This window comes from Conger conger, chromosome 7 (genome assembly GCF_963514075.1).
Source record: "Conger conger chromosome 7, fConCon1.1, whole genome shotgun sequence".
In the NCBI taxonomy this organism is placed as follows: Eukaryota; Metazoa; Chordata; class Actinopteri; order Anguilliformes; family Congridae; genus Conger; species Conger conger.
In genome coordinates, this window is record NC_083766.1 from 35,764,161 (window position 1) to 35,782,545 (window position 18,385).

General features: G+C 40.7%; 2 protein-coding genes across 2 annotated transcripts in view; one reads left to right on the forward strand and one right to left on the reverse strand.

Moving 5' to 3' along the window:
* Positions 1–4,770: 4,770 nt before the first annotated feature.
* On the reverse strand, positions 4,771–9,446 carry vps26bl (vacuolar protein sorting 26 homolog B, like). Its single transcript, XM_061249199.1, has 6 exons — positions 8,561–9,446; positions 6,899–7,055; positions 6,475–6,639; positions 5,912–6,087; positions 5,359–5,501; positions 4,771–4,972 (listed from the first exon to the last, which is right to left on the reverse strand). The coding sequence occupies exons 1-6, from the start codon at positions 8,781–8,783 to the stop codon at positions 4,838–4,840; spliced, it is 999 nt and encodes a 332-aa protein (XP_061105183.1). The 5' UTR covers positions 8,784–9,446; the 3' UTR covers positions 4,771–4,837.
* A 2,292-nt stretch (positions 9,447–11,738) lies between these two features.
* Positions 11,739–18,385, forward strand: part of ncapd3 (non-SMC condensin II complex, subunit D3) — a 31,705-nt gene continuing 25,058 nt past the window's right edge. The window contains exons 1-15 of the mRNA XM_061248111.1: positions 11,739–11,856; positions 12,372–12,526; positions 12,686–12,852; positions 13,213–13,384; positions 13,632–13,802; positions 14,063–14,124; positions 14,202–14,289; positions 14,610–14,743; positions 15,326–15,398; positions 15,618–15,743; positions 16,341–16,593; positions 16,999–17,037; positions 17,244–17,339; positions 17,656–17,729; positions 18,148–18,282. Of these exons, the coding sequence (XP_061104095.1) occupies positions 11,805–11,856; positions 12,372–12,526; positions 12,686–12,852; positions 13,213–13,384; positions 13,632–13,802; positions 14,063–14,124; positions 14,202–14,289; positions 14,610–14,743; positions 15,326–15,398; positions 15,618–15,743; positions 16,341–16,593; positions 16,999–17,037; positions 17,244–17,339; positions 17,656–17,729; positions 18,148–18,282 (1,797 nt within the window). The 5' untranslated portion in view covers positions 11,739–11,804. The remainder of the gene's footprint in view (positions 11,857–12,371; positions 12,527–12,685; positions 12,853–13,212; positions 13,385–13,631; positions 13,803–14,062; positions 14,125–14,201; positions 14,290–14,609; positions 14,744–15,325; positions 15,399–15,617; positions 15,744–16,340; positions 16,594–16,998; positions 17,038–17,243; positions 17,340–17,655; positions 17,730–18,147; positions 18,283–18,385) is intronic.

The window sequence follows — 18,385 nt, forward strand, 5'->3', positions numbered from 1 at the left end:
AACAACAGCAGAGGGAAAAAAAGGCTGTGCACATATTGCTCCAGGAACCAAGCAAGATACAAGTTTGATTAACCAGATCCCACTGAGGCATCAGATTAAACACCCTGTAATCAAAATCATAATTGTAAATACATCACACACAGAGAACAAAAATAATAATCACATTAAGCCCATTTTATTCAGTTGATATTTCAAGTTTTTACCCAGAAAGAGACTAAGTTCTTACACTGCCCACTACAGGATGATTTGGTGTTGGCCGTGTGGGGACTGGATAAGGAAGTTAAGCCTTTTACATTTTAACTAATCAATGGTGTGACTGAGTAGTGGGCTGCCAATCAGTACTTGAAGTTAATATCCTTTCAGAACAGACATATTGTGTCAGACCTCGTTGCTCAGACGAAGGTCTTGGACCAAAACATCAGCAATAAAATAAGCCAAAATGCAGCCTGCAGGAGCATTTCTTACTACCATAATGCAACTAAAGGTAATGTACCTTTGGTTTGGCTGAGGACTATAGGACTATTACCTTTGCCATGTGCCATATATACAGGCTGCAGTCCATACAGGCCTTTGGTTATGGTCGGCATTCTTGGCCTGGGACAGGGGGTTCCAAACTGGGATCCACAAGGGGTCCTTGGAAAAGGCTAACTGCAGACCTGATATAGAATCATAGTATATTATGTCATACTCAACAAATACTTCCATACATACATTTTTAAATAACACCATCGCAGCCTGTAGTGGGTTTGGGATCAACCAAATGGTGATTTCATGGGCTAAAATACTCTAGTCAAAACAAAAGAAAGTTACAGATTTCTGGTAGTAATGTATGCATTCCTTTCCATGAAGAAAATGTAAAGATGGCGCGCAAAGTCTGTGGCAGCACAAAGAGGAGGAATCTGCAGACCAGCAAACATGCTGCAATCTCCAGCTTCAATGATGTAATATTATATGATTCACAGTCAGGAAGGGTGTTAACTGGTCATCTGAGGTCATCCTCTTTCAGAGGTTCCAGAAAAACTGAAATGTTTTCAGTTGTTGAATGGTGGTGGACCTTCTCGGGGATTTATTATTACAGCTGCTGAATTAACTGCACCAAAAGGTCCGTAATTGCTCATATTAATTTGGAATTAATAAGGCAAGCATGTACATCCCAAAGTACAAAAAAAAGAAATTCAAAACTCACTGGTCTGGCAGGCTGAGAAAAAACTATCCAGTGTTCCAGTCCAGTGATTTTATGAACCACTGTTATTAAAGGAACTAGTGTTTACTGATTAGCACATTCTAAAGGGGGAAGCGTGTAAGTGGCACCATAGAGTACTTCCTCTTTTGGGGCCGATGGCTTTAAAGGATCGGTGGATGACTGGGCCACCTGCAGCTGGAGAGGCAGGTCAGCCTTCAGATTTGGAATACTTTATCTGGATAGAGACTTAACATGAAAAGACGGTGTGGGGTATGACTCAACTAGACTTAGGAAGTAAGCTCCAAAAGATTAGAAGAAGCTACTAAGGATTTCCACATGAAATAATTGTGTTAATCTTTTTTTTACCTTGACCAGGTGGATATTGCATCATTCTTCCAGTGACAGGTTTACAAATATCCAAACCAATTAAAAGGAAGTGTCGAGTTTGGCCCATAGATTTACATTTTCTGAAGTTTTAGAAAACAGATAATGCTTGTGACTACTAAAACTGAACAAACTGTAGAAAAGATAACTAAAAAGACACCCAGATAGCACTCTTTTTAATCAGAGAAATAGGATTAAAAACAAATTTAAAATACAGAAACATAAAATACAACTATTTAAGGAACAAGTAAACAGTGTACTTATATCCTGAATTAACATCTATAGTCATTTTTATTTATATATTCCTGGGTGCTGAAATTCCCTTTCATGAAATTGCTAGTACCTTAAAGCTTAATTAGAATTTTTTCCAATAATATATACCTACAATCTGTAAATATATAGTATACAATATAGGAATATAATTGCAAAAGGTATGTCTCTAATGTCATGTTAAAGCAGTATTTCATTTTAGCACAATGATACATGTATTAGGTTAAGAGTCTGAAATGCATCCTATGGCCAAGCAAAGAACTAAAAAATATAAAATTTTAGCTTTTTCAGATAGTAAATGATGCATTGACATATGTACATTTGAGTACTTCTGATCACATTGTATTTCCAGTAATTCCAGTCCAGAGACCAGCAGCAGTTTATCAGCTGAGGCCACGGCTGTTCTATTTGACACACGAGCAGGTCAGGTGCGGCACACACCTCCGTGGGTCCTGAACACGGACAAGACCAGAAGTGAGGTCTAGTACACTACATCACCCCACAAACTAAGGCATTTCTGCATCTTACTGGGATCAAACCACTTCCACTCAATGCACAAAGCCCTAAATATCAGAGATTTCCAGAGTAGGTGATGGGTTGAGGATGCAAAAAAAGAGAGAAAAATAAAATAAAATAATAAATGGTCATATGGTGAAAGCGTAAAGGCCTGGAGGCGAGACTAAACTAACTGCAATGCCCTTTGTACTCAACCACAAATAAACGATGATGAGAAAATGTTACATTCTTTCCCCCCGCCACTTACTTAGCATTATTCATTACACCCATCAAGCACCAAACGTAAAATATTGTGGAATAACCCTAACTCATAAGTTAAAGACAAAATGCATTGCGGTTTCATTGAATCTCGGGCTTTCCTAGATCTGAATTCACACAGCCAAACGGATGAATGCAGACAAAGAATCGGACGTATTTGTTCATTTATGGTAATAGCACAGACCATGGAACTGCTGATGGGTGGCAGCTGCTATGCCCATGACAGAATCTTGCACAAAGACAGCCAACGTTGTGATATCCGATTCACTATCTTCACTGACAGTAACAAAGCTTCAGGTGGCATCACCCTCCATAGAATCCTCACTGTCTCAGGAGCCTATGGGAGATCATTGCACACAACATCCCATTCAGGTTCGGACAACGTGGCAATACGATTCAAATAAGACTTACTGCATTGTCTAAAATGTGTTTTTGGCAGATGCTTACAGTTAGGCACAATGTCTTGAGAGCTAGTATGCTATTAAATAAATACTGGTAAATTTGGTGACAAATGAAAGCAGAACAAACAATATTTGAGAAGTTTGGAGAGGAAAAATGAATATGTTTTCCGCATTCACAATACTGGGCGAAACTGTATGGAGTGTTGTTCTATGGCAGAAGAAACTAGTTAAGTGATTTAATAAAGTTTTTTTCTTTCATTAATGGGTGCCTTTCACACCACTTTAATACTGATGAGATTCACTACGGTTATAACTCTCTTTTTAAACAAAACAAAAAACTGCACTAAAGAAAAACAAATTATTAAATGATTTAATCTTAAATGATTTTGTCTTCAATACAATTTCCTTCCATTAGAAATAAAAATAAGTTCAGTAGCACTTTTTTCCGATGTTGAAGAAACGAATTGAACTGAGCAGGAAAAACCGGCAACTGTAAATACATTTCCATTTGCCATCTTCCATTTTTTCCTGTAAGGGATTCAAAATAATTTCACCACTGAAATGTTTTGAGGTTGTCATATGTTGAGTCCTTCTATAGCGACTTTCTACATTTCTTTGAAAGGTAAGAAGATATTTTCATTCAATAGCAACAAGGCTGAATGCATCCATTTTCTTTCAAACAAATGCATGATTCCTAAAATACTGGTTTATACCATACTGTATTATTCCTGCTAAATGAACAAGTTTGGGCTCAAATTCCAACAAACACATTCCACATGGAAAGGAGTCGTTGTTTTAGAAACAAAAGAGCAGTTCATGTAGGGAGGCAGGAATGCTAAGGGCATGACATTTTGTAGTCATGGAATGTTTAATGTCTAAATACTGAACAGGAACCTCACTGAGCATTTTAAATCTGTCGGTTGTTTGTGTGTGTACGATATTTTCAGCTGCGTAGGAATAAAATAGTTAACAAAATATATCTTTTTTTAACATAAATTTAAAACATATGTTATCTCTAGTTTTCTCTCATGTTCTGGCATGTGTTTGTAAGTGAACATGGGACAGCGTGCGTGTGAAATGGTGGCACACACAGACTACATCAACCAGCTGCATTAATACACAAAGACTACATTAATCAGCTGCATTAATAAATCAACCAACCAGGTGACAAGGAAGACCCTTATGAAAGGCAATATACATGAATATACTGTATGACGATAAACATGAATGAGAAATGAAAGACATATTTCTACAGACATTTCAAAACATTTAATTTATAGCAAAATATATGAACTATTGCCACCGCTGACATGCATTATCTATATTTCTGAATTTAAAATTAGGAATATATTCTCCAATATATTCAATATTGTATATATTTAATTATGTGGCAATAACTCATATTTTCCAACATGAGCATTTTAAATTCTGAATCCATATATTAATGTATATTACCATTTTTGCAAGGTGGTTAAGCGGAAATGACCCGGATGCAGATCTGAATGAAAAGCACATGACGGAACTGTGGCTTCTCTTTCCATTGTAATCCCATTGAATCCCACAGTATTGTCTCCGGCCCCCTGATTCCTTTATGCAATAGCTATGATTAAAAGAGAGGGTTCCCTTGCTGATGTTTGACAGCGGTTTTTGGGGCTGGAAGGAAGGGCTTTTTCTGGGGGTGGTGCACTGTTCCCCCCACTGCTCATCTCACACACATCCACACCACGCATTGCCCACCCCCCCCCCCCCCCCCACCACCCTTTACACATACACAGATTAGAGTCTCTTTCCTGCAGAGGCTGGCTTCGATGGTTCTGAGGAAGACTCAGTTGCTGTCCTCCTTGGCCTGGGCTGGAGCTTTTTCTGCGCTGGACGAGCCCTCGAAGCGTTGCGATGCAATTGCCGCTTGGTGAGACATGCTCTTTCTCACAATGTCCCCTTTCCGCCAGAGCGTGATCTCCTGGGGAGGGCGGGGTGGGCAAAGGGCACAAGACTTAGTCACTGACAGATACCGGGACCGTTCCCTTCAGCTGTTATTAATGATAAAACTGTCATTAATAATAATACACATAATAATAATAATAATTAATAATAATAATAATAATATAGCCAATCAATGCACTTCATATTATGTTGATTGAGTGCGTTCAGCCAAAGAACATGACTGCTCTAAAAATACATAAATTACAATTTGGAAGTAAATGAAAGGGAAAAAATGTTGGCAATGTACATACCTGTACAAGATGTGCACAGTACAACAGCTAAATTAAATGTAATTTAAACATGAACACAAAAAAACATCCACCTGTAGCTACATGCTAGCTCTGAGTGAAAGGAAACCTTTACCTGCTGTTTGAAGTAGCGCCTCTCCTCCTCGTCTATCAGCACCAGGTTGAGGTAGTAGCGCACAGAGAACTTTTTATTGATGTCCCGCATGGTGGGGGTCATCTCATACCCAGCCAGGAACAGACGGATGGGGATGGACTCCCCTGCAAACAGAATTATGCGTCATGGATTGCAAAAACACCCTTTCCCAGTGTCTACCCTGACACTGCATTCAATCTGTGATCAACAGACTGTTTTCCTTCTCGCCCGCTCTCAAGCAAAGCACCTAATATATGAGCCATTTCAAATGAATCTTTAACCTTTACAATTTCAGTAAAAGAACCAAGCTCAATGCAGCCCCAGGCTATACCACACAGTGACTACCCAAAAAGAGCAAAGTCCTCTTGGACACATTTCAGAGAGGCCAAACAGGCAGATTTTCCAAACATGGAGACTGGTATAAATAATTGATGAAGAGAGTTTTGTGAAGTTCAACACGAAAGACCCCCCTCTCTGCTTAGAGCCACCGGATGACCAAAAAGCTTTCTTGAAGGTAAAGGGTCTGTCCGGTTACCTCGCACTGGTGCTCCGTCCATGATCTCATACTTAGCGATGGTGTCGTTTTCGTGATACACGTTGGGACCAGTCCCCGTGGTTTCCCGTTTGATGATGTCAATCTCCATGTGTTTGACCTTAATCCGAACCAACAAAAAGTAGATCTTCCCCACAATTACGTCTTTTAAATGGTACCTACATGATTGAGAAAGGGCTCAGTCAGGACTGCACCGGAAATGAACATAAAACATGAGTAAAGTCATTTTCTTAAACTGTAATAATAATAATAATGCTCGCTTCAAATATTTATCATTTATTTTTACCTCTTTTAAAAAAATCCTACCAAAAATATTTTGTATGGATTCAATAATATTGGATGACAAGAGCTGCTTTACTATGGAAACAGCAAAGAACTTTCAGCAAGCCGCACATACATGTTTATGACTTTAAACCAACTGAAAAATATGAACATACAGGCAATTCCAACTAACATTCTCCATATATACACTGCAAAACTCCCTTAGAACACCATTAACCAAAACAAACAAGGAAACATAAACCCAGTATTGGTGACTGACTTACTTGGACTTGTTGTATTCAAACTCAATGTGCAAGCAGTCTTCAATTCCTACTTCCATCTTGATGGAGGAGTTGAGTTCAGGGTATGTGCTTAGCGTGTGCACAACAATGTCCATCTCCTTGCTGATGTCATTCAGTCTCCGGCTAATGACTGCCCGAAGAAAGTATCTGGAGAGAAAATGGTACAGCAAGACAAAAAATAGAAATATGTTTAACAGGCAATCTACATGATGTAGATACAGAAGATGATGTGATCCCCTATAGCTTGTGTAAGAGTTTAAACTGTTCCCAAAGGTGGGGCTCTTTGGTCGTTAGCTTAGCCAGCTGACTCTCTCTCTTGGCACGCTGTTCAGAGGGACAGGGCGCCGGTTATAAACCCACAGCAAACCAGTGATTCCAGTTTTCCTTCAATAGGCTGTTATCTTACCTTAGCTTCACATTCTGTCCAGTGTAAGACTCGTACGGTTTCTCCACATGAGTGAACTCAAAGTCAAAGGTCTGTGACTGCGTGAGCTCACCAGGCCGTGCCAAGTCCTTCACCAGGGACACAAACTCATGGTGGTTCCCTCTGTCATAGTAAAGCTCTGAGGAAACAGAAGCACAGTCTTGTGAAAAGGTTCAAAGTTTTCTATATACACTTTGTGACAGTTATTGTGTGCCATTATGTTCTTTCTGAATGACTTGAAAATTCAATTAAAACTAAAGAACAAAACAAATCCTCTATTGACAGGCTTGACTTTTTTTTTAGATAGAGGAATCAAGGAAGGAATGTGCAGAAAGCAGTATTCAGTAATGGGTTCAATTTATCTAGTCAGAGAGCATAAGGCAAGCAGTGAGTACAATAAAACGGCAACATTTCTCTGACAATAGTTCTGATAAATGTTTTGGTGTTGTGTTGCCTGATCTTTAAAACCAGATGCCTTATTTCGCAAAGTAAACCGCTCAAGATTTCTGAGCCTTGTTGCAACTGAAATCAATAATTTGAAGCATTATATGTGGAAGTAGTAAGAATAGGAAAGGACCATACAAAATAGCAGTTCGTCAGGTGTGTTAAACAGTTTCGTTGACCCACAAGATTTCCCGGCGTTTTATCAGCTGCATCAGGTGATCACAATCACCTACGGTCATTATTATCACATTTTTGTATTTTCTTTTGCTTTTGTGTGGGCGTTCTTACATAGAGCAGCATGTAACACCAACCATAAATAAAATTGCACCGCAAATACTATTAAGCCACCGCGAGGCATTGAGCCAATGTCAGGGATAACTGGCTTCTTCTGTAACCGCCAATATTTCAGCACGCGAGAGCATAACAGCGGCAATTAACCAACTTGGGGTATTTTCCTCAGTGCGATACAAAATCGTGAAACCCGCAGCGTTGGTGGCAGGCCCTGCATTATGATAAATTTCCAAGAGGGGACTACAACATAACCTATTGCTCAAAGCCACGATTTTTAATGTAACAGTTCCACTGACCAACAAGCCGGCAAATCGATCAAGACTAAACAGTGCAGGTGCATGCAGGCTGATCACGGACTGGTTCAAATTCGTTTATTATGCACTCGACCCTACTTTCATTTCCTGCCACGTTTTACGCACTCTTTCATTTATAAACTCACGTCAGCGGGTCTAAAAACAGACAAGTCCTTCATATCGACATAGAGATGCATGCTCCTCGTTAATTATTTGTAATTCACTGTCACACCGATATGAATGTATTGCAGTTTTATAAAACAAAGACATCCTGTTTTTCAAAAGAGGGCGCGTGCAGCTCAGTGCTGTCATGAGACTGGAATCCTGGTTTCCTTGTTGTTTGCAATCACAATTAGAGCTGTACATTTTGTAACTCAAAATGAGCAGCAGATTGATAAGGCAAGAATGTGTTAGTAATTCACGCTTTATGTGGTTAAATGCTAATCGTACGGTCGTGGATTACGCACAGCACATGGGGTCATTGCCCCATTTTTCTTTCGTTTCCACTCAAGTCACGTTACTCGAAATTGCAATACAATGCACTATTTTTACATACGACGTGTCCCCATAAGAGCCACATTCTTAGAATGGGCCTGTGTATATGACTGCCACTTACCGATCTGTCCAATAAATTCGATCTTGATGCCCTGGTGCTCGAGTCTTTTGCCTGGGTTCTTCAGGGTTACGTTTACTTTTCCACAAACCGTCTCCCCATCGTAGAACAGAAAATATTTGTCTTTCTTGCCATCTTCTGTCTTGTGTTCGACTTTCTTCCTCGTTTCAGCGTCATTCAGGACTATATCAATTTCTGCACTTTGACCAAAACTAAAGAAGCTCATCACTGCACCTTGATCTGCTTCCCCTTGTTACAAATCCCAATTCAATCGCTCATTAAGTGTTTCTCCTTTGTGCCGGATCTGGGTATCACCTTCGTCAGTCTTCTCTTTTTTTGAATAAGCGCACCCAACTTGTTATAAATGAATGTTGCTCTAAATGTTCACAATTGCAAAGACTGTAACAATGTTCTAGGTAGCACTTCCGAACAGCTCTGTAGTCTATGCGCATGCGCAACATACAAGAGTCACAGACAGCGCCACAATTATGGGAGGCTGTCCGTAGCATTCTGGGACAGTGGTATCATTCATTTTTATTCTCCGCCAGCAATGACACAGATTACTTAAATGTAAAAGACGTTACCGTTAGGCCTATTTTAAGATATCAACACAGTCACACGACGACCACAGGTGTAGGCTGTTATTGTTCTTTGGACGTGACGTTTAGATCAATAATATAGGCTACCATATATTGCCACTTGGAATTATGCATTCCTTTTCAAGGGATCGTAACACTGAAAACCGAAAGCTACACGACTAAATTCCGACCTGATGAATAGGCTATATAGTTAACGTCGGGAAAACAGTGACTACTTTCCGAAACGTGAGAGAATAGCTGTGTCTCAAACTAATATGTACTTTTGTGCTTCTAGTGCACATAGCGAGCATGCATCCATCTTGAAGTGTGAATCCAAACCGAGGTGAAGTGCGAGCACGGATAAAGTACCCGGATGCCCACTCCGAAGGCTCATAAGGTTAAATCGCTTCCAGAAAACTGTCAAGACAAGAAATTTGTTAAGTCGGCTAATGGTGGATGATAGCAGCGAGATCGCAGATCGCAGTCCCTCCATAGGCTGGTATAAATATTAACATATTAGTATTTATATATATATAAAAAATGTAGTCAGTTTAACTGTAAATGAATGCATTGTGGACACAAATTTAATGTGATGAATTGACTGTTTTGTGGCTTTTTTAAAAAAACAAAAAATCTGTTTGTGGACAGACAGCTTTTCGGATTGGCAGGTCTGTGGATAGACAGGTCTGTGGCACATATAGCGCATACCTGTGGCATTGTTAGTCATCCTTAAAGTTCCCTGGGGAGCAGAAAATGAGACATGAGGGATAATAAGTAGCACTTTTAGTGATATATCTGTGCCCTTGTTTTATTTTCTTCTCTTTTTGTCGGTATGGAATTTTTATGGTATGGAATTAAACTCAGATTTTTGAAAGCATTATTGACTTGTATTTTGAGTTTCATACCATTTGGGCAAAAAGCAAAATGCAAATAGTGTGCCTTTAATGACTAAATTAATGGTTGAGAAATACATTCCTTAAAACGTGATTAATCATTGTTTGATTACCATATATTATTTTATAATAAAATATAAACCTTTTTTTGTGCAAAATATATATATAGCAATCTAGTACAGTATAAACATGTGGATTTTATTCTTTATCGTGTATATCTCACAAAATGTGGTGTAAGAGGGTCCGTACAATTCTTGGATTGCAATTACGGTTAGAGCGAAAACCAGCATGAACTGCATGCCAGGACTGAGTTTGGGAACCAATGTTCTGAATATGTGGTAAAATGGACAACGCAATATGTGACTTAAAAGAACTCTGAACTGTTTTTAAAGTTTATGGATATTTAATGCGATAATCTTAACCAGTATAGCGAAGTAGCGCAGAAGTACTGCTCTCTTCATTACCGCAGATTTCGGTCTTAGCAAGGATCCCTGCCTGCAGCCCACCTTTCCATTTGACCGCAAATCACACCCCTTAACGGTAGCAAATCACATAGCCACACGCATTACCGGCTCCATTTCGAACTTATAATAATGAAAATGACAGTCGTTCACAAGGAAATAACAACTTTATTTTTTACTGAAAGTTTCAATTAATATCAGACAGCTATCATTGCTTCCACTGACCTGGCTTCTTGAACGCTAGCGAAAGGAATTCAGCTAAAGTCGTTAGCTTCACATTTAACATTACCTTTAATTATGAGTGTACATATAGCTATAGACTATTACCGTAGTGTAGCAACTTGTACACCACATCCATCTGATGTTTATTTACTAAGTTCAATGTAAATGCAATCGGCATTTGTCAGATAGTTACGTCAGAGGTTGAAGGTAACGGGTCAGATGTCGCCACGAAGTGTCCCACTGAACAAAACGAGCGACCGTGCTTTCGTGCTCCCAAGTGCGAACTCCCAAACGCTGACTGGAGTGTGGACTCTGGAGCACGGAAGTTCCCGTCTTGAGACACACTTCCTGTTTGTGGCTGCAACAACGTTCTAATTAATACAATTTCAAAATAAAAGTTTGGACGAAAAATGATAGCGAAATGGTTATCATGTAGCCAGCCTATCATTTAAAATGAACTTGAATTTAGTTTTTTTTTAATATTAGTTTTTATGTCATACATGTGTAAATTGTGATTTTGATGTTTTATCAAAAAGATATGATGGTATGGGATGGTATGGGATAATATATATAATACATATTAAACACATCAAAATGTAGTTATAATTTCTAGGCTTTCTTAAAGCAAGTAATAAAAGATATAATTTTTTTTCATGAAGCTTTCGCATCAATATTTTTACAGTAAGGCATATAGTATTCTGTTTAATGCATGAAGTTGTATCCTGTATCTGTGATAACACCATGCATTTTAAATAGTTGTCTGACTCCACATGTTTCAGGCATTCGTACAACATCCTTCTTTAAAAAAAGGTGTATTTGTGACAATGCAAGAGTAAGTACAACAGACAATTCAAAAGCATTGTACTCAGTTTGATCCTGTAACATTTATTTTAGATGATACCACGGATATATTACAGGGATTGTTTTATAAGGTGCATTGCAAATTATCCATGCTGACAATAAAAAAATGTTTTTGGAAAATTTCGTTTCTGACAATTGAAGTTTGTTGAAATCGAGGCTATGCCGATGGTTCAAACTTGCGCATGCGTATGAGAACTGTTTGGAATTTTGGCGCGTGGATTCAAAGAGAAAGATGGAGTTGCTGAATGCATTGGATTTGCTAAAAATTAAAACTGTAAATGGGGGTAAGTTTTAAGTCTGTTTTAAGTTTCTAGCAAGCTCCCAATTTCTTTTACGAGAGACAACTCGATGTAAGTGATATGGATGTGCGATAAGATAAATATGTGCCTGGATGTGTAACTGTTGGCTAACTTGTCAGGTAGCCTAACGTTAAGCTAGCTAAAGTTTAATTAACTTGTATGGCTAACTTGAGCGCTGGTTGACTGTGCATGCTAATTAATTATTATTATTTAATATTGCTAACCGTTTTAAAATGCTAGCTAGATGATTACAAGGCGTAATTACGTCGTATTCATAGTTCACATCGTACTACTAGCATTAGCTACAGATGATCAACTTTTTATGATGGGTAGCTAGCTAGCTATAATTTTGTAACTCGCATTGCTAGCTAGTAACGTTAGATTGCTAAGGTTACTTAATTACAGTGTTGGATATATACCTAACGTTAGCTAATTAACGGTAGTTAAGTGAGCAGGTTTAACCCCATTTGCTAATTATGTTTCTGATGCCCTTCCACAAGTGTGGGTAGACACAGTGTGGGATTTTGAGTTCTCGGAAGCGGAACCATTAGACCCTGTCATCGAAGAAGAGATCATTGGAAATGGCTTGGATGCGTTCAAAACGGTCTACAAACGGCTGTTGCCTTTTGCGACAGACGCAGCAGGTGGCACAGATGTGAGTGTCGTCCCAACGGGACAAACTAATGATCAACCTACTGTTTTGATTTTTTGAATTTGAATACATTTAATTACATTTGTGGATCTATTAATAGTTACTTGTATTAAGTGTCGCAACCTTATCGCTAAATAATTTACTCATTGTTTACTGTCACAGAATGTCTGGACCACGTTTGGAGAAAACGGAGTTTCTGTCAATGCAATCGTAGCCGTGCTCTCCCATTTCTTCCTCGGAGTGAAAGCCAGAACAGCCAACCTCTCTCGGAGACTGAATGCTTTGCATGCAGGCTCTGTCTACTTGCTGCTCCTGGGAATACCAGGCAAGTGACAACTTCTGTGTCACTTAGCCTAGCTTACTTGTTACTCTTGTTCGGGTTGTATTTGGTTCTCACTGCTGCTACTTCCAGGGGTCTAGGTTTGTTTTATGATGTACTCGCTGTGTTTTTAGTTCTTTGATAACTGCAATGGTTTAGGATATTTGCTAGATACGTGTTAATTGTTTTCCACAGAACAGTTAAGTTGGCATGTCAGTAGTTCATTATATATTCAGAATTATTTTCTAGCCTTACTAATAGACCATCATGACTTGACCTTTCTTTGGGCGTGGCATACAGTGATTGTTTTATGTTGGTGTGTTTCAGAAGTGATGGTTTTATTGTCTTGTGTGTTTCCCACTGAAGGCAGCATAGCCAACAAAGTGTTTCACCCTGTTCTGTTTGATGCCTGCCTGGACTTGGTGAAGACATGCTGGCCCCAAGATACAGGCAAGAAGCGCAAGAAGGATGCAATCAGGAGCTCTCAGTCAGACCCAAAGGGCAGGAAACGATGCAAGCCCAGCCGGAAGGACAATGAAGAGGTGGAGGAACTCGGTTTTTGACATTTGTCTTTATATCTTGCAATGCGGCCATTGTTATTTACACCAGGGCACTTGAAAGTTCTTCAAGTATATGTAAATGGTGCACTGTTTCATTGTTAGATTTGTTTGACCAAACCTAGGCTGGAGTCACCTTTTGTTTGAGCCGTTGGTTTTGTTTTAGAGTGTGGTCTCCTTATTCACAGCACACATGGGAAGCTCTTGTTGAATGTCTTTTCAATCCTAACAGATGGAGGTGGATGGTTTTGAGGATGAGGACCTGGAGGAAGAGATGTTTTTCTCTGCTCAGGATCTCATGCACATCAGAGAAGGAATCGTCTCTCTTGTCAAAACCCTGCTTAGGCTCCTGACCAAGTTACCCTTGAAGGACAAGCCCCACAGTGTTCAGCACTGTGCACAGGTAGGTAGACCATTCCCAAAACCAAAATGAGTAAACGCATGTACAGTCATTTACCACATTCAAATGTAGCCTTATATATGTTCAGGAAAGAACTCCATTTAACATGTATTCTGTATTTGTTTTTTCCTCTGAGGAAAAATGTACCATTTTGTTCTCAAATCTTTCCCACCAAATATGTCACCATTTGTACACATTCTCCAGCCAAAAAAAACATTTAAGAATGCATGAAAGTTGCTCACACAGAAATGTTCACTTTTCAGGTTTTCACTGATCTCACCAGATTCGAGCCAGTGATTGGAGAACTGACTTTTGCAGAGGGATTGTAAGTGTCCGTCTTATCTTCTCTTCCATACAGTCCTGAGATGAATTTACTGCATTAAAATGCTTAATTATCTGCAGGGACCCCACGCGGATGAAGAGCCTGCCGGAGTTGGCCTATCACGGTCTGTGGCTGCTCTGCTGTCCCAGGCATGGTGAAGGGAGTGAGGTGAGGAGCGGGTGCTGTGCAGCAGCCTTGTGCCGTGTCACACGCAGTATGTGTGTTGGATCACTAGAGCGGCCTGTAGCAACCGCAAAGTCGATCCCCGGTGTAGCCACAATGAGATCCGCACAGCTGTCGCGCCCTTGAGCAAGGCCCTTAACCCTGCAAAAGCGTCAGCCAAATGACATGTAATGTAACTTCATTCCTGTTCTATGCGGGAGTTCGATTGGCTAAAATAATGGAACTGAGGTGTTCTGATGCCTCTCCGTAGCCTCTGTTGAAATGTTTTAAAAGCTCTGTTTTTGAAACCTCTGTTGTGCTGTCAGTCTGTGCGGCAGGTCTTCCACCAGCTCCTGTATGTGATCCTCATGATGAGCAACGAGGAGTGCGCCAAGCCCACCCTGCTGTCCCCAACGCAGGCCGTCCTGGCCTCCAGAGAGCAGGCCATCCGGTTTGTGAGGTACGCCACGGACCTCTGTGCCTATCCTGGAGAATGGCTTGGGTTTAAATGAAGGAAAACATCTGTATTCTTGCCCTAATTAAGTGTTTGCACAACAATGTTACCGCAGTTTTGTAATCCTTGAGTACTATAATATTACTTTAATATTACTGCTTGAGAGTCTTTCATTGTAAAGCACTTTAGATAAAAGCGCTATATAAATGTAGTCCATTTACCATTTGCTCGTTTTTGCTGTACGCAAAAGTCGTTTCTGAACGTAATTTTTTTAATTAATTTGAAGTTAATCACTAATCATTTCGATAGTTAATCACTAATCATTTTGTTCTGCATGTAATGCTAAGAGAAAAATATCAAAGTAGTTGCTTTTTCATTTTTGTTCACAGTGCAAGCCAAACCACAGCATGACTGGATTTGATTTACTAACCGCAATAGATTATTCAGCACAGGAAAATGAAACCAAAGGAGAAAGCGCTGACAGAATCACGCTGTTGTGTAACAGATCAGCTTGTGTAGGTCTACGGCAGGTTTTTAGTGATGTATGACTGGTTGGCAAATACAAATTCTGTGTCTCCCATCTCTTAGTCACGTCGTTGATGAGCTGAAGGAATCCGTGCTGCCGATTCTCCGGATCCTTCTCCAACACATCTGCTTCCAGGTACTTTGAAATGTTAAAAATGTCAAAAATATCCAAATACCACGTAATTCCCCCCCATGTGAGCACGGCAACTCCCACGAATGCACTGCAACATGACATCTTAAAATGCTCACTTTATAGTTACAAACCAATGTGTTAAGATGTCTGTTACACATTGGGAAGTCTGATGGTAATGGTGTCCTCTGCTAATTTCATTGAATGGTTTCACTTGGACTGCAGATGGTGGACAAGGCGGAGTATCGCACTAACGGGGCGCAGGCCGTGGTGAAGCTGCTGGAGAAAATGCCCTGTGCAGAGTACGCTTCCTTCATCCAGTGGCTGTACACCTATTCCCTGCACTCCAAGGTAAGCCTGACATGGCGCCCCCAAGCTGCTATTGGCCACAGTGTGTCTAATTAATTTGGGCATTCCACTGCTTTTCAACAGTCTCTTTGGTAACTTTTTATCTCGTAATGGTCAATAAAACGTCATGGAAACATTTGCTTTTCTCACTTTCCTTGAAAAGCCGTTTTAAATGGCCCCAGTCTAACAATGCAACGATGTGACCTTTTCGGAGTGAATCCACCATTCCTGCCAGCATGTTGGCTTGTGATATATTATCTGCTCTTAATGCAACTGTGTTGGTATTGCTATCAAATTAGCCCACCTTACCAACAATAATTTAATCATATTTACTGCTGTCCAAAAGTGGTCGTTCTTGCTGACGCATATTTGGATAGTAACGCTTAACAAAAAGTATCCACCCCCTTTGCAGTACCTTCTTCAAAGTAGACGAGTTTCATGGGAATCGAACCTACTGCTGCAGTGAAATTCAATTTGAAAGAGCCCTTGAATATCATTAAGCTGCCCTTAAGTTGTAATTAACAATTGACAATGCGGAGCTGATTTGAGGTGGAACCCCGTTGAGCAGTCCCTGTTGCTGGGGGGCGGGGGCTTTGGCAGGTGGGGTACCGCATGTTTGCGCTGGACGTGGCCATGGCTCTGGTGGAGCAGCCGGAGCGGGTGCCGGAGGGCGAGCTGTCGGCTGAGCTGGCCTCCTTCCTGCCGCACAAGTTCCTGGTGCAGGTGATGGTGTTCGGCCGGCGCTCGGACCGGGCCCCCACGGTGCGCAGCCACGCCCTCACCTACCTGGGCCTGTGCCTGGAGCTGCAGTCGGCCAACGCCACAGAGAGCGTGCAGGAGCTCTTCTCCTTCTGTGAGTCTCCCTTTCTCCTCCCCTGTTACACACGCAGAAACTCTGTAGCCTTTTGGAAAGACCTGGGGTCTACAGTGCTCCTGTTTTAGGAGCATTTGCTACTAATGTTATCTATGCTAACTGGAAAAAATAATTGTTGAGCACATCCTAATAGGGGATGCATTGATGTGCTCCTATGTTTGGAGCATTAGGGCCCCTTGGTAACGAATGTTAGCGTAGACGTTAGCGTAGCATAGAGACGTTGCTGAACTGAGCAGTGTAAATATTCATTTGTACCGTGTATTTACAAAATACACGGTATCAATGAAGGTTTTGCCATTTGACATGCTGGCATACTAACTGAGGAGAATGTTTTAACTGCAGTTCAGCATTTGATTATATATTCATGGTTGCTCTTTGTTTCAGCTTCTGCACAGACCATTCTGGAAGGAGTGAGGCCCGATGGTAAGTCTGCCCCATCCTCATTGTCTGGATACAGAATGCACTTTTCCCTTATAAAATGGTGGAGAGTTTTGAAAATGCAATTTTCCAGTGAATTAAACATTATATTTGGAACAAGCACCTTTAATGCTTATAAAGCAGCCCGCTCCATATAACTTAATGATTTAGAATAACTATATTTTGCATTCCTTTGTTGTTTTCCTGTGTAGTTTTGCCCACCATCCAAGAATCAGCCATGCAAAAAACTGCCTTCCACTTCAAAACTATTGAAATGACCAACAAAGCAGACATCACCGCCTTTGATAGTAAGTGTGGATACTTCTGTTAACTTCTATAGTAGTATTTGTACAGTAGTAGTATTGTAGCTGTAAAATGATCCATTTTGCTATCTTATTACATATCACTATCTATTATTGATTTTGGCTCTTGATTTTGTTTTTAGTTCTTGTTTTACTGCCCTGTTGCTGTTCCTCTTCCTTTTTTTCTTGTAAAGGAAAGCAAAACCCATGGGTATCATTGATAAGCATTTGAATTCTATTGTAGTTGTCATTGGTGCAGTGTGATTAATCATAATGGCAGTAACATGGTAAATGGGGTTTATAAGGGTGTGTTTCTCTGCAGCACGAGAGACGATGGCCTTGCTGATGCGGCGTGTCAGTGATGAGAGGACCAATGTGCGGAAGTCTGCTCTGCAGGTGCCAGCTTCCACAGCCGTCCGTCATCTACATTAAACACAAAATGGCGCCACACTCGCCGTGCAGTCAGAGAGTGGGAGACAACAACGTGTCACTCATGCAATGATGAGATTTTGTCGGGCTTTTGAGTAAGGCCCTTACCCCAGCATTACTTCAGCGGGGATTGTCCCCTGCTTAGTATAATCTCAGCTGCAAGTCATTTTGGACAAAAGCGTCTGCTAAATAACTAATGTAATGCGATATTTAATAGAAATTGGCTCCCTGTGTTTGCAAAGGGCTAGACCGGAGATCTCCGAGTTTCAGTTGCTACTTTTGAGCTCAGGATGGCCGGTCTCTCGAACGCTCGTGTCATTTGAAGCCCTTTCCTGGCGAGTTTGTGATCTTGTCCTTGATCTTGTTGACTCTGCTGTGCGTCCAGGCTCTCATGAGCCTCCTGAAGCACCGGGTCGTCCCCTGCAGCCCGGAGAACCTGTCCATCCTGTCGGACCGCTGCAGAGACCCCGCCATGTCCGTGAAGAAGAAGGCCCTGCAGTGCCTCATGGACCTCCTCTCTGTGAGCGTTCACCTCACCGTCCCCGTGACCCCGAGTGCACACACGTGGTGGCTTTTAGGCAATTGTGCTGCTCCAGGCTCTAGCCCTGAACCTGGTGTTTCTT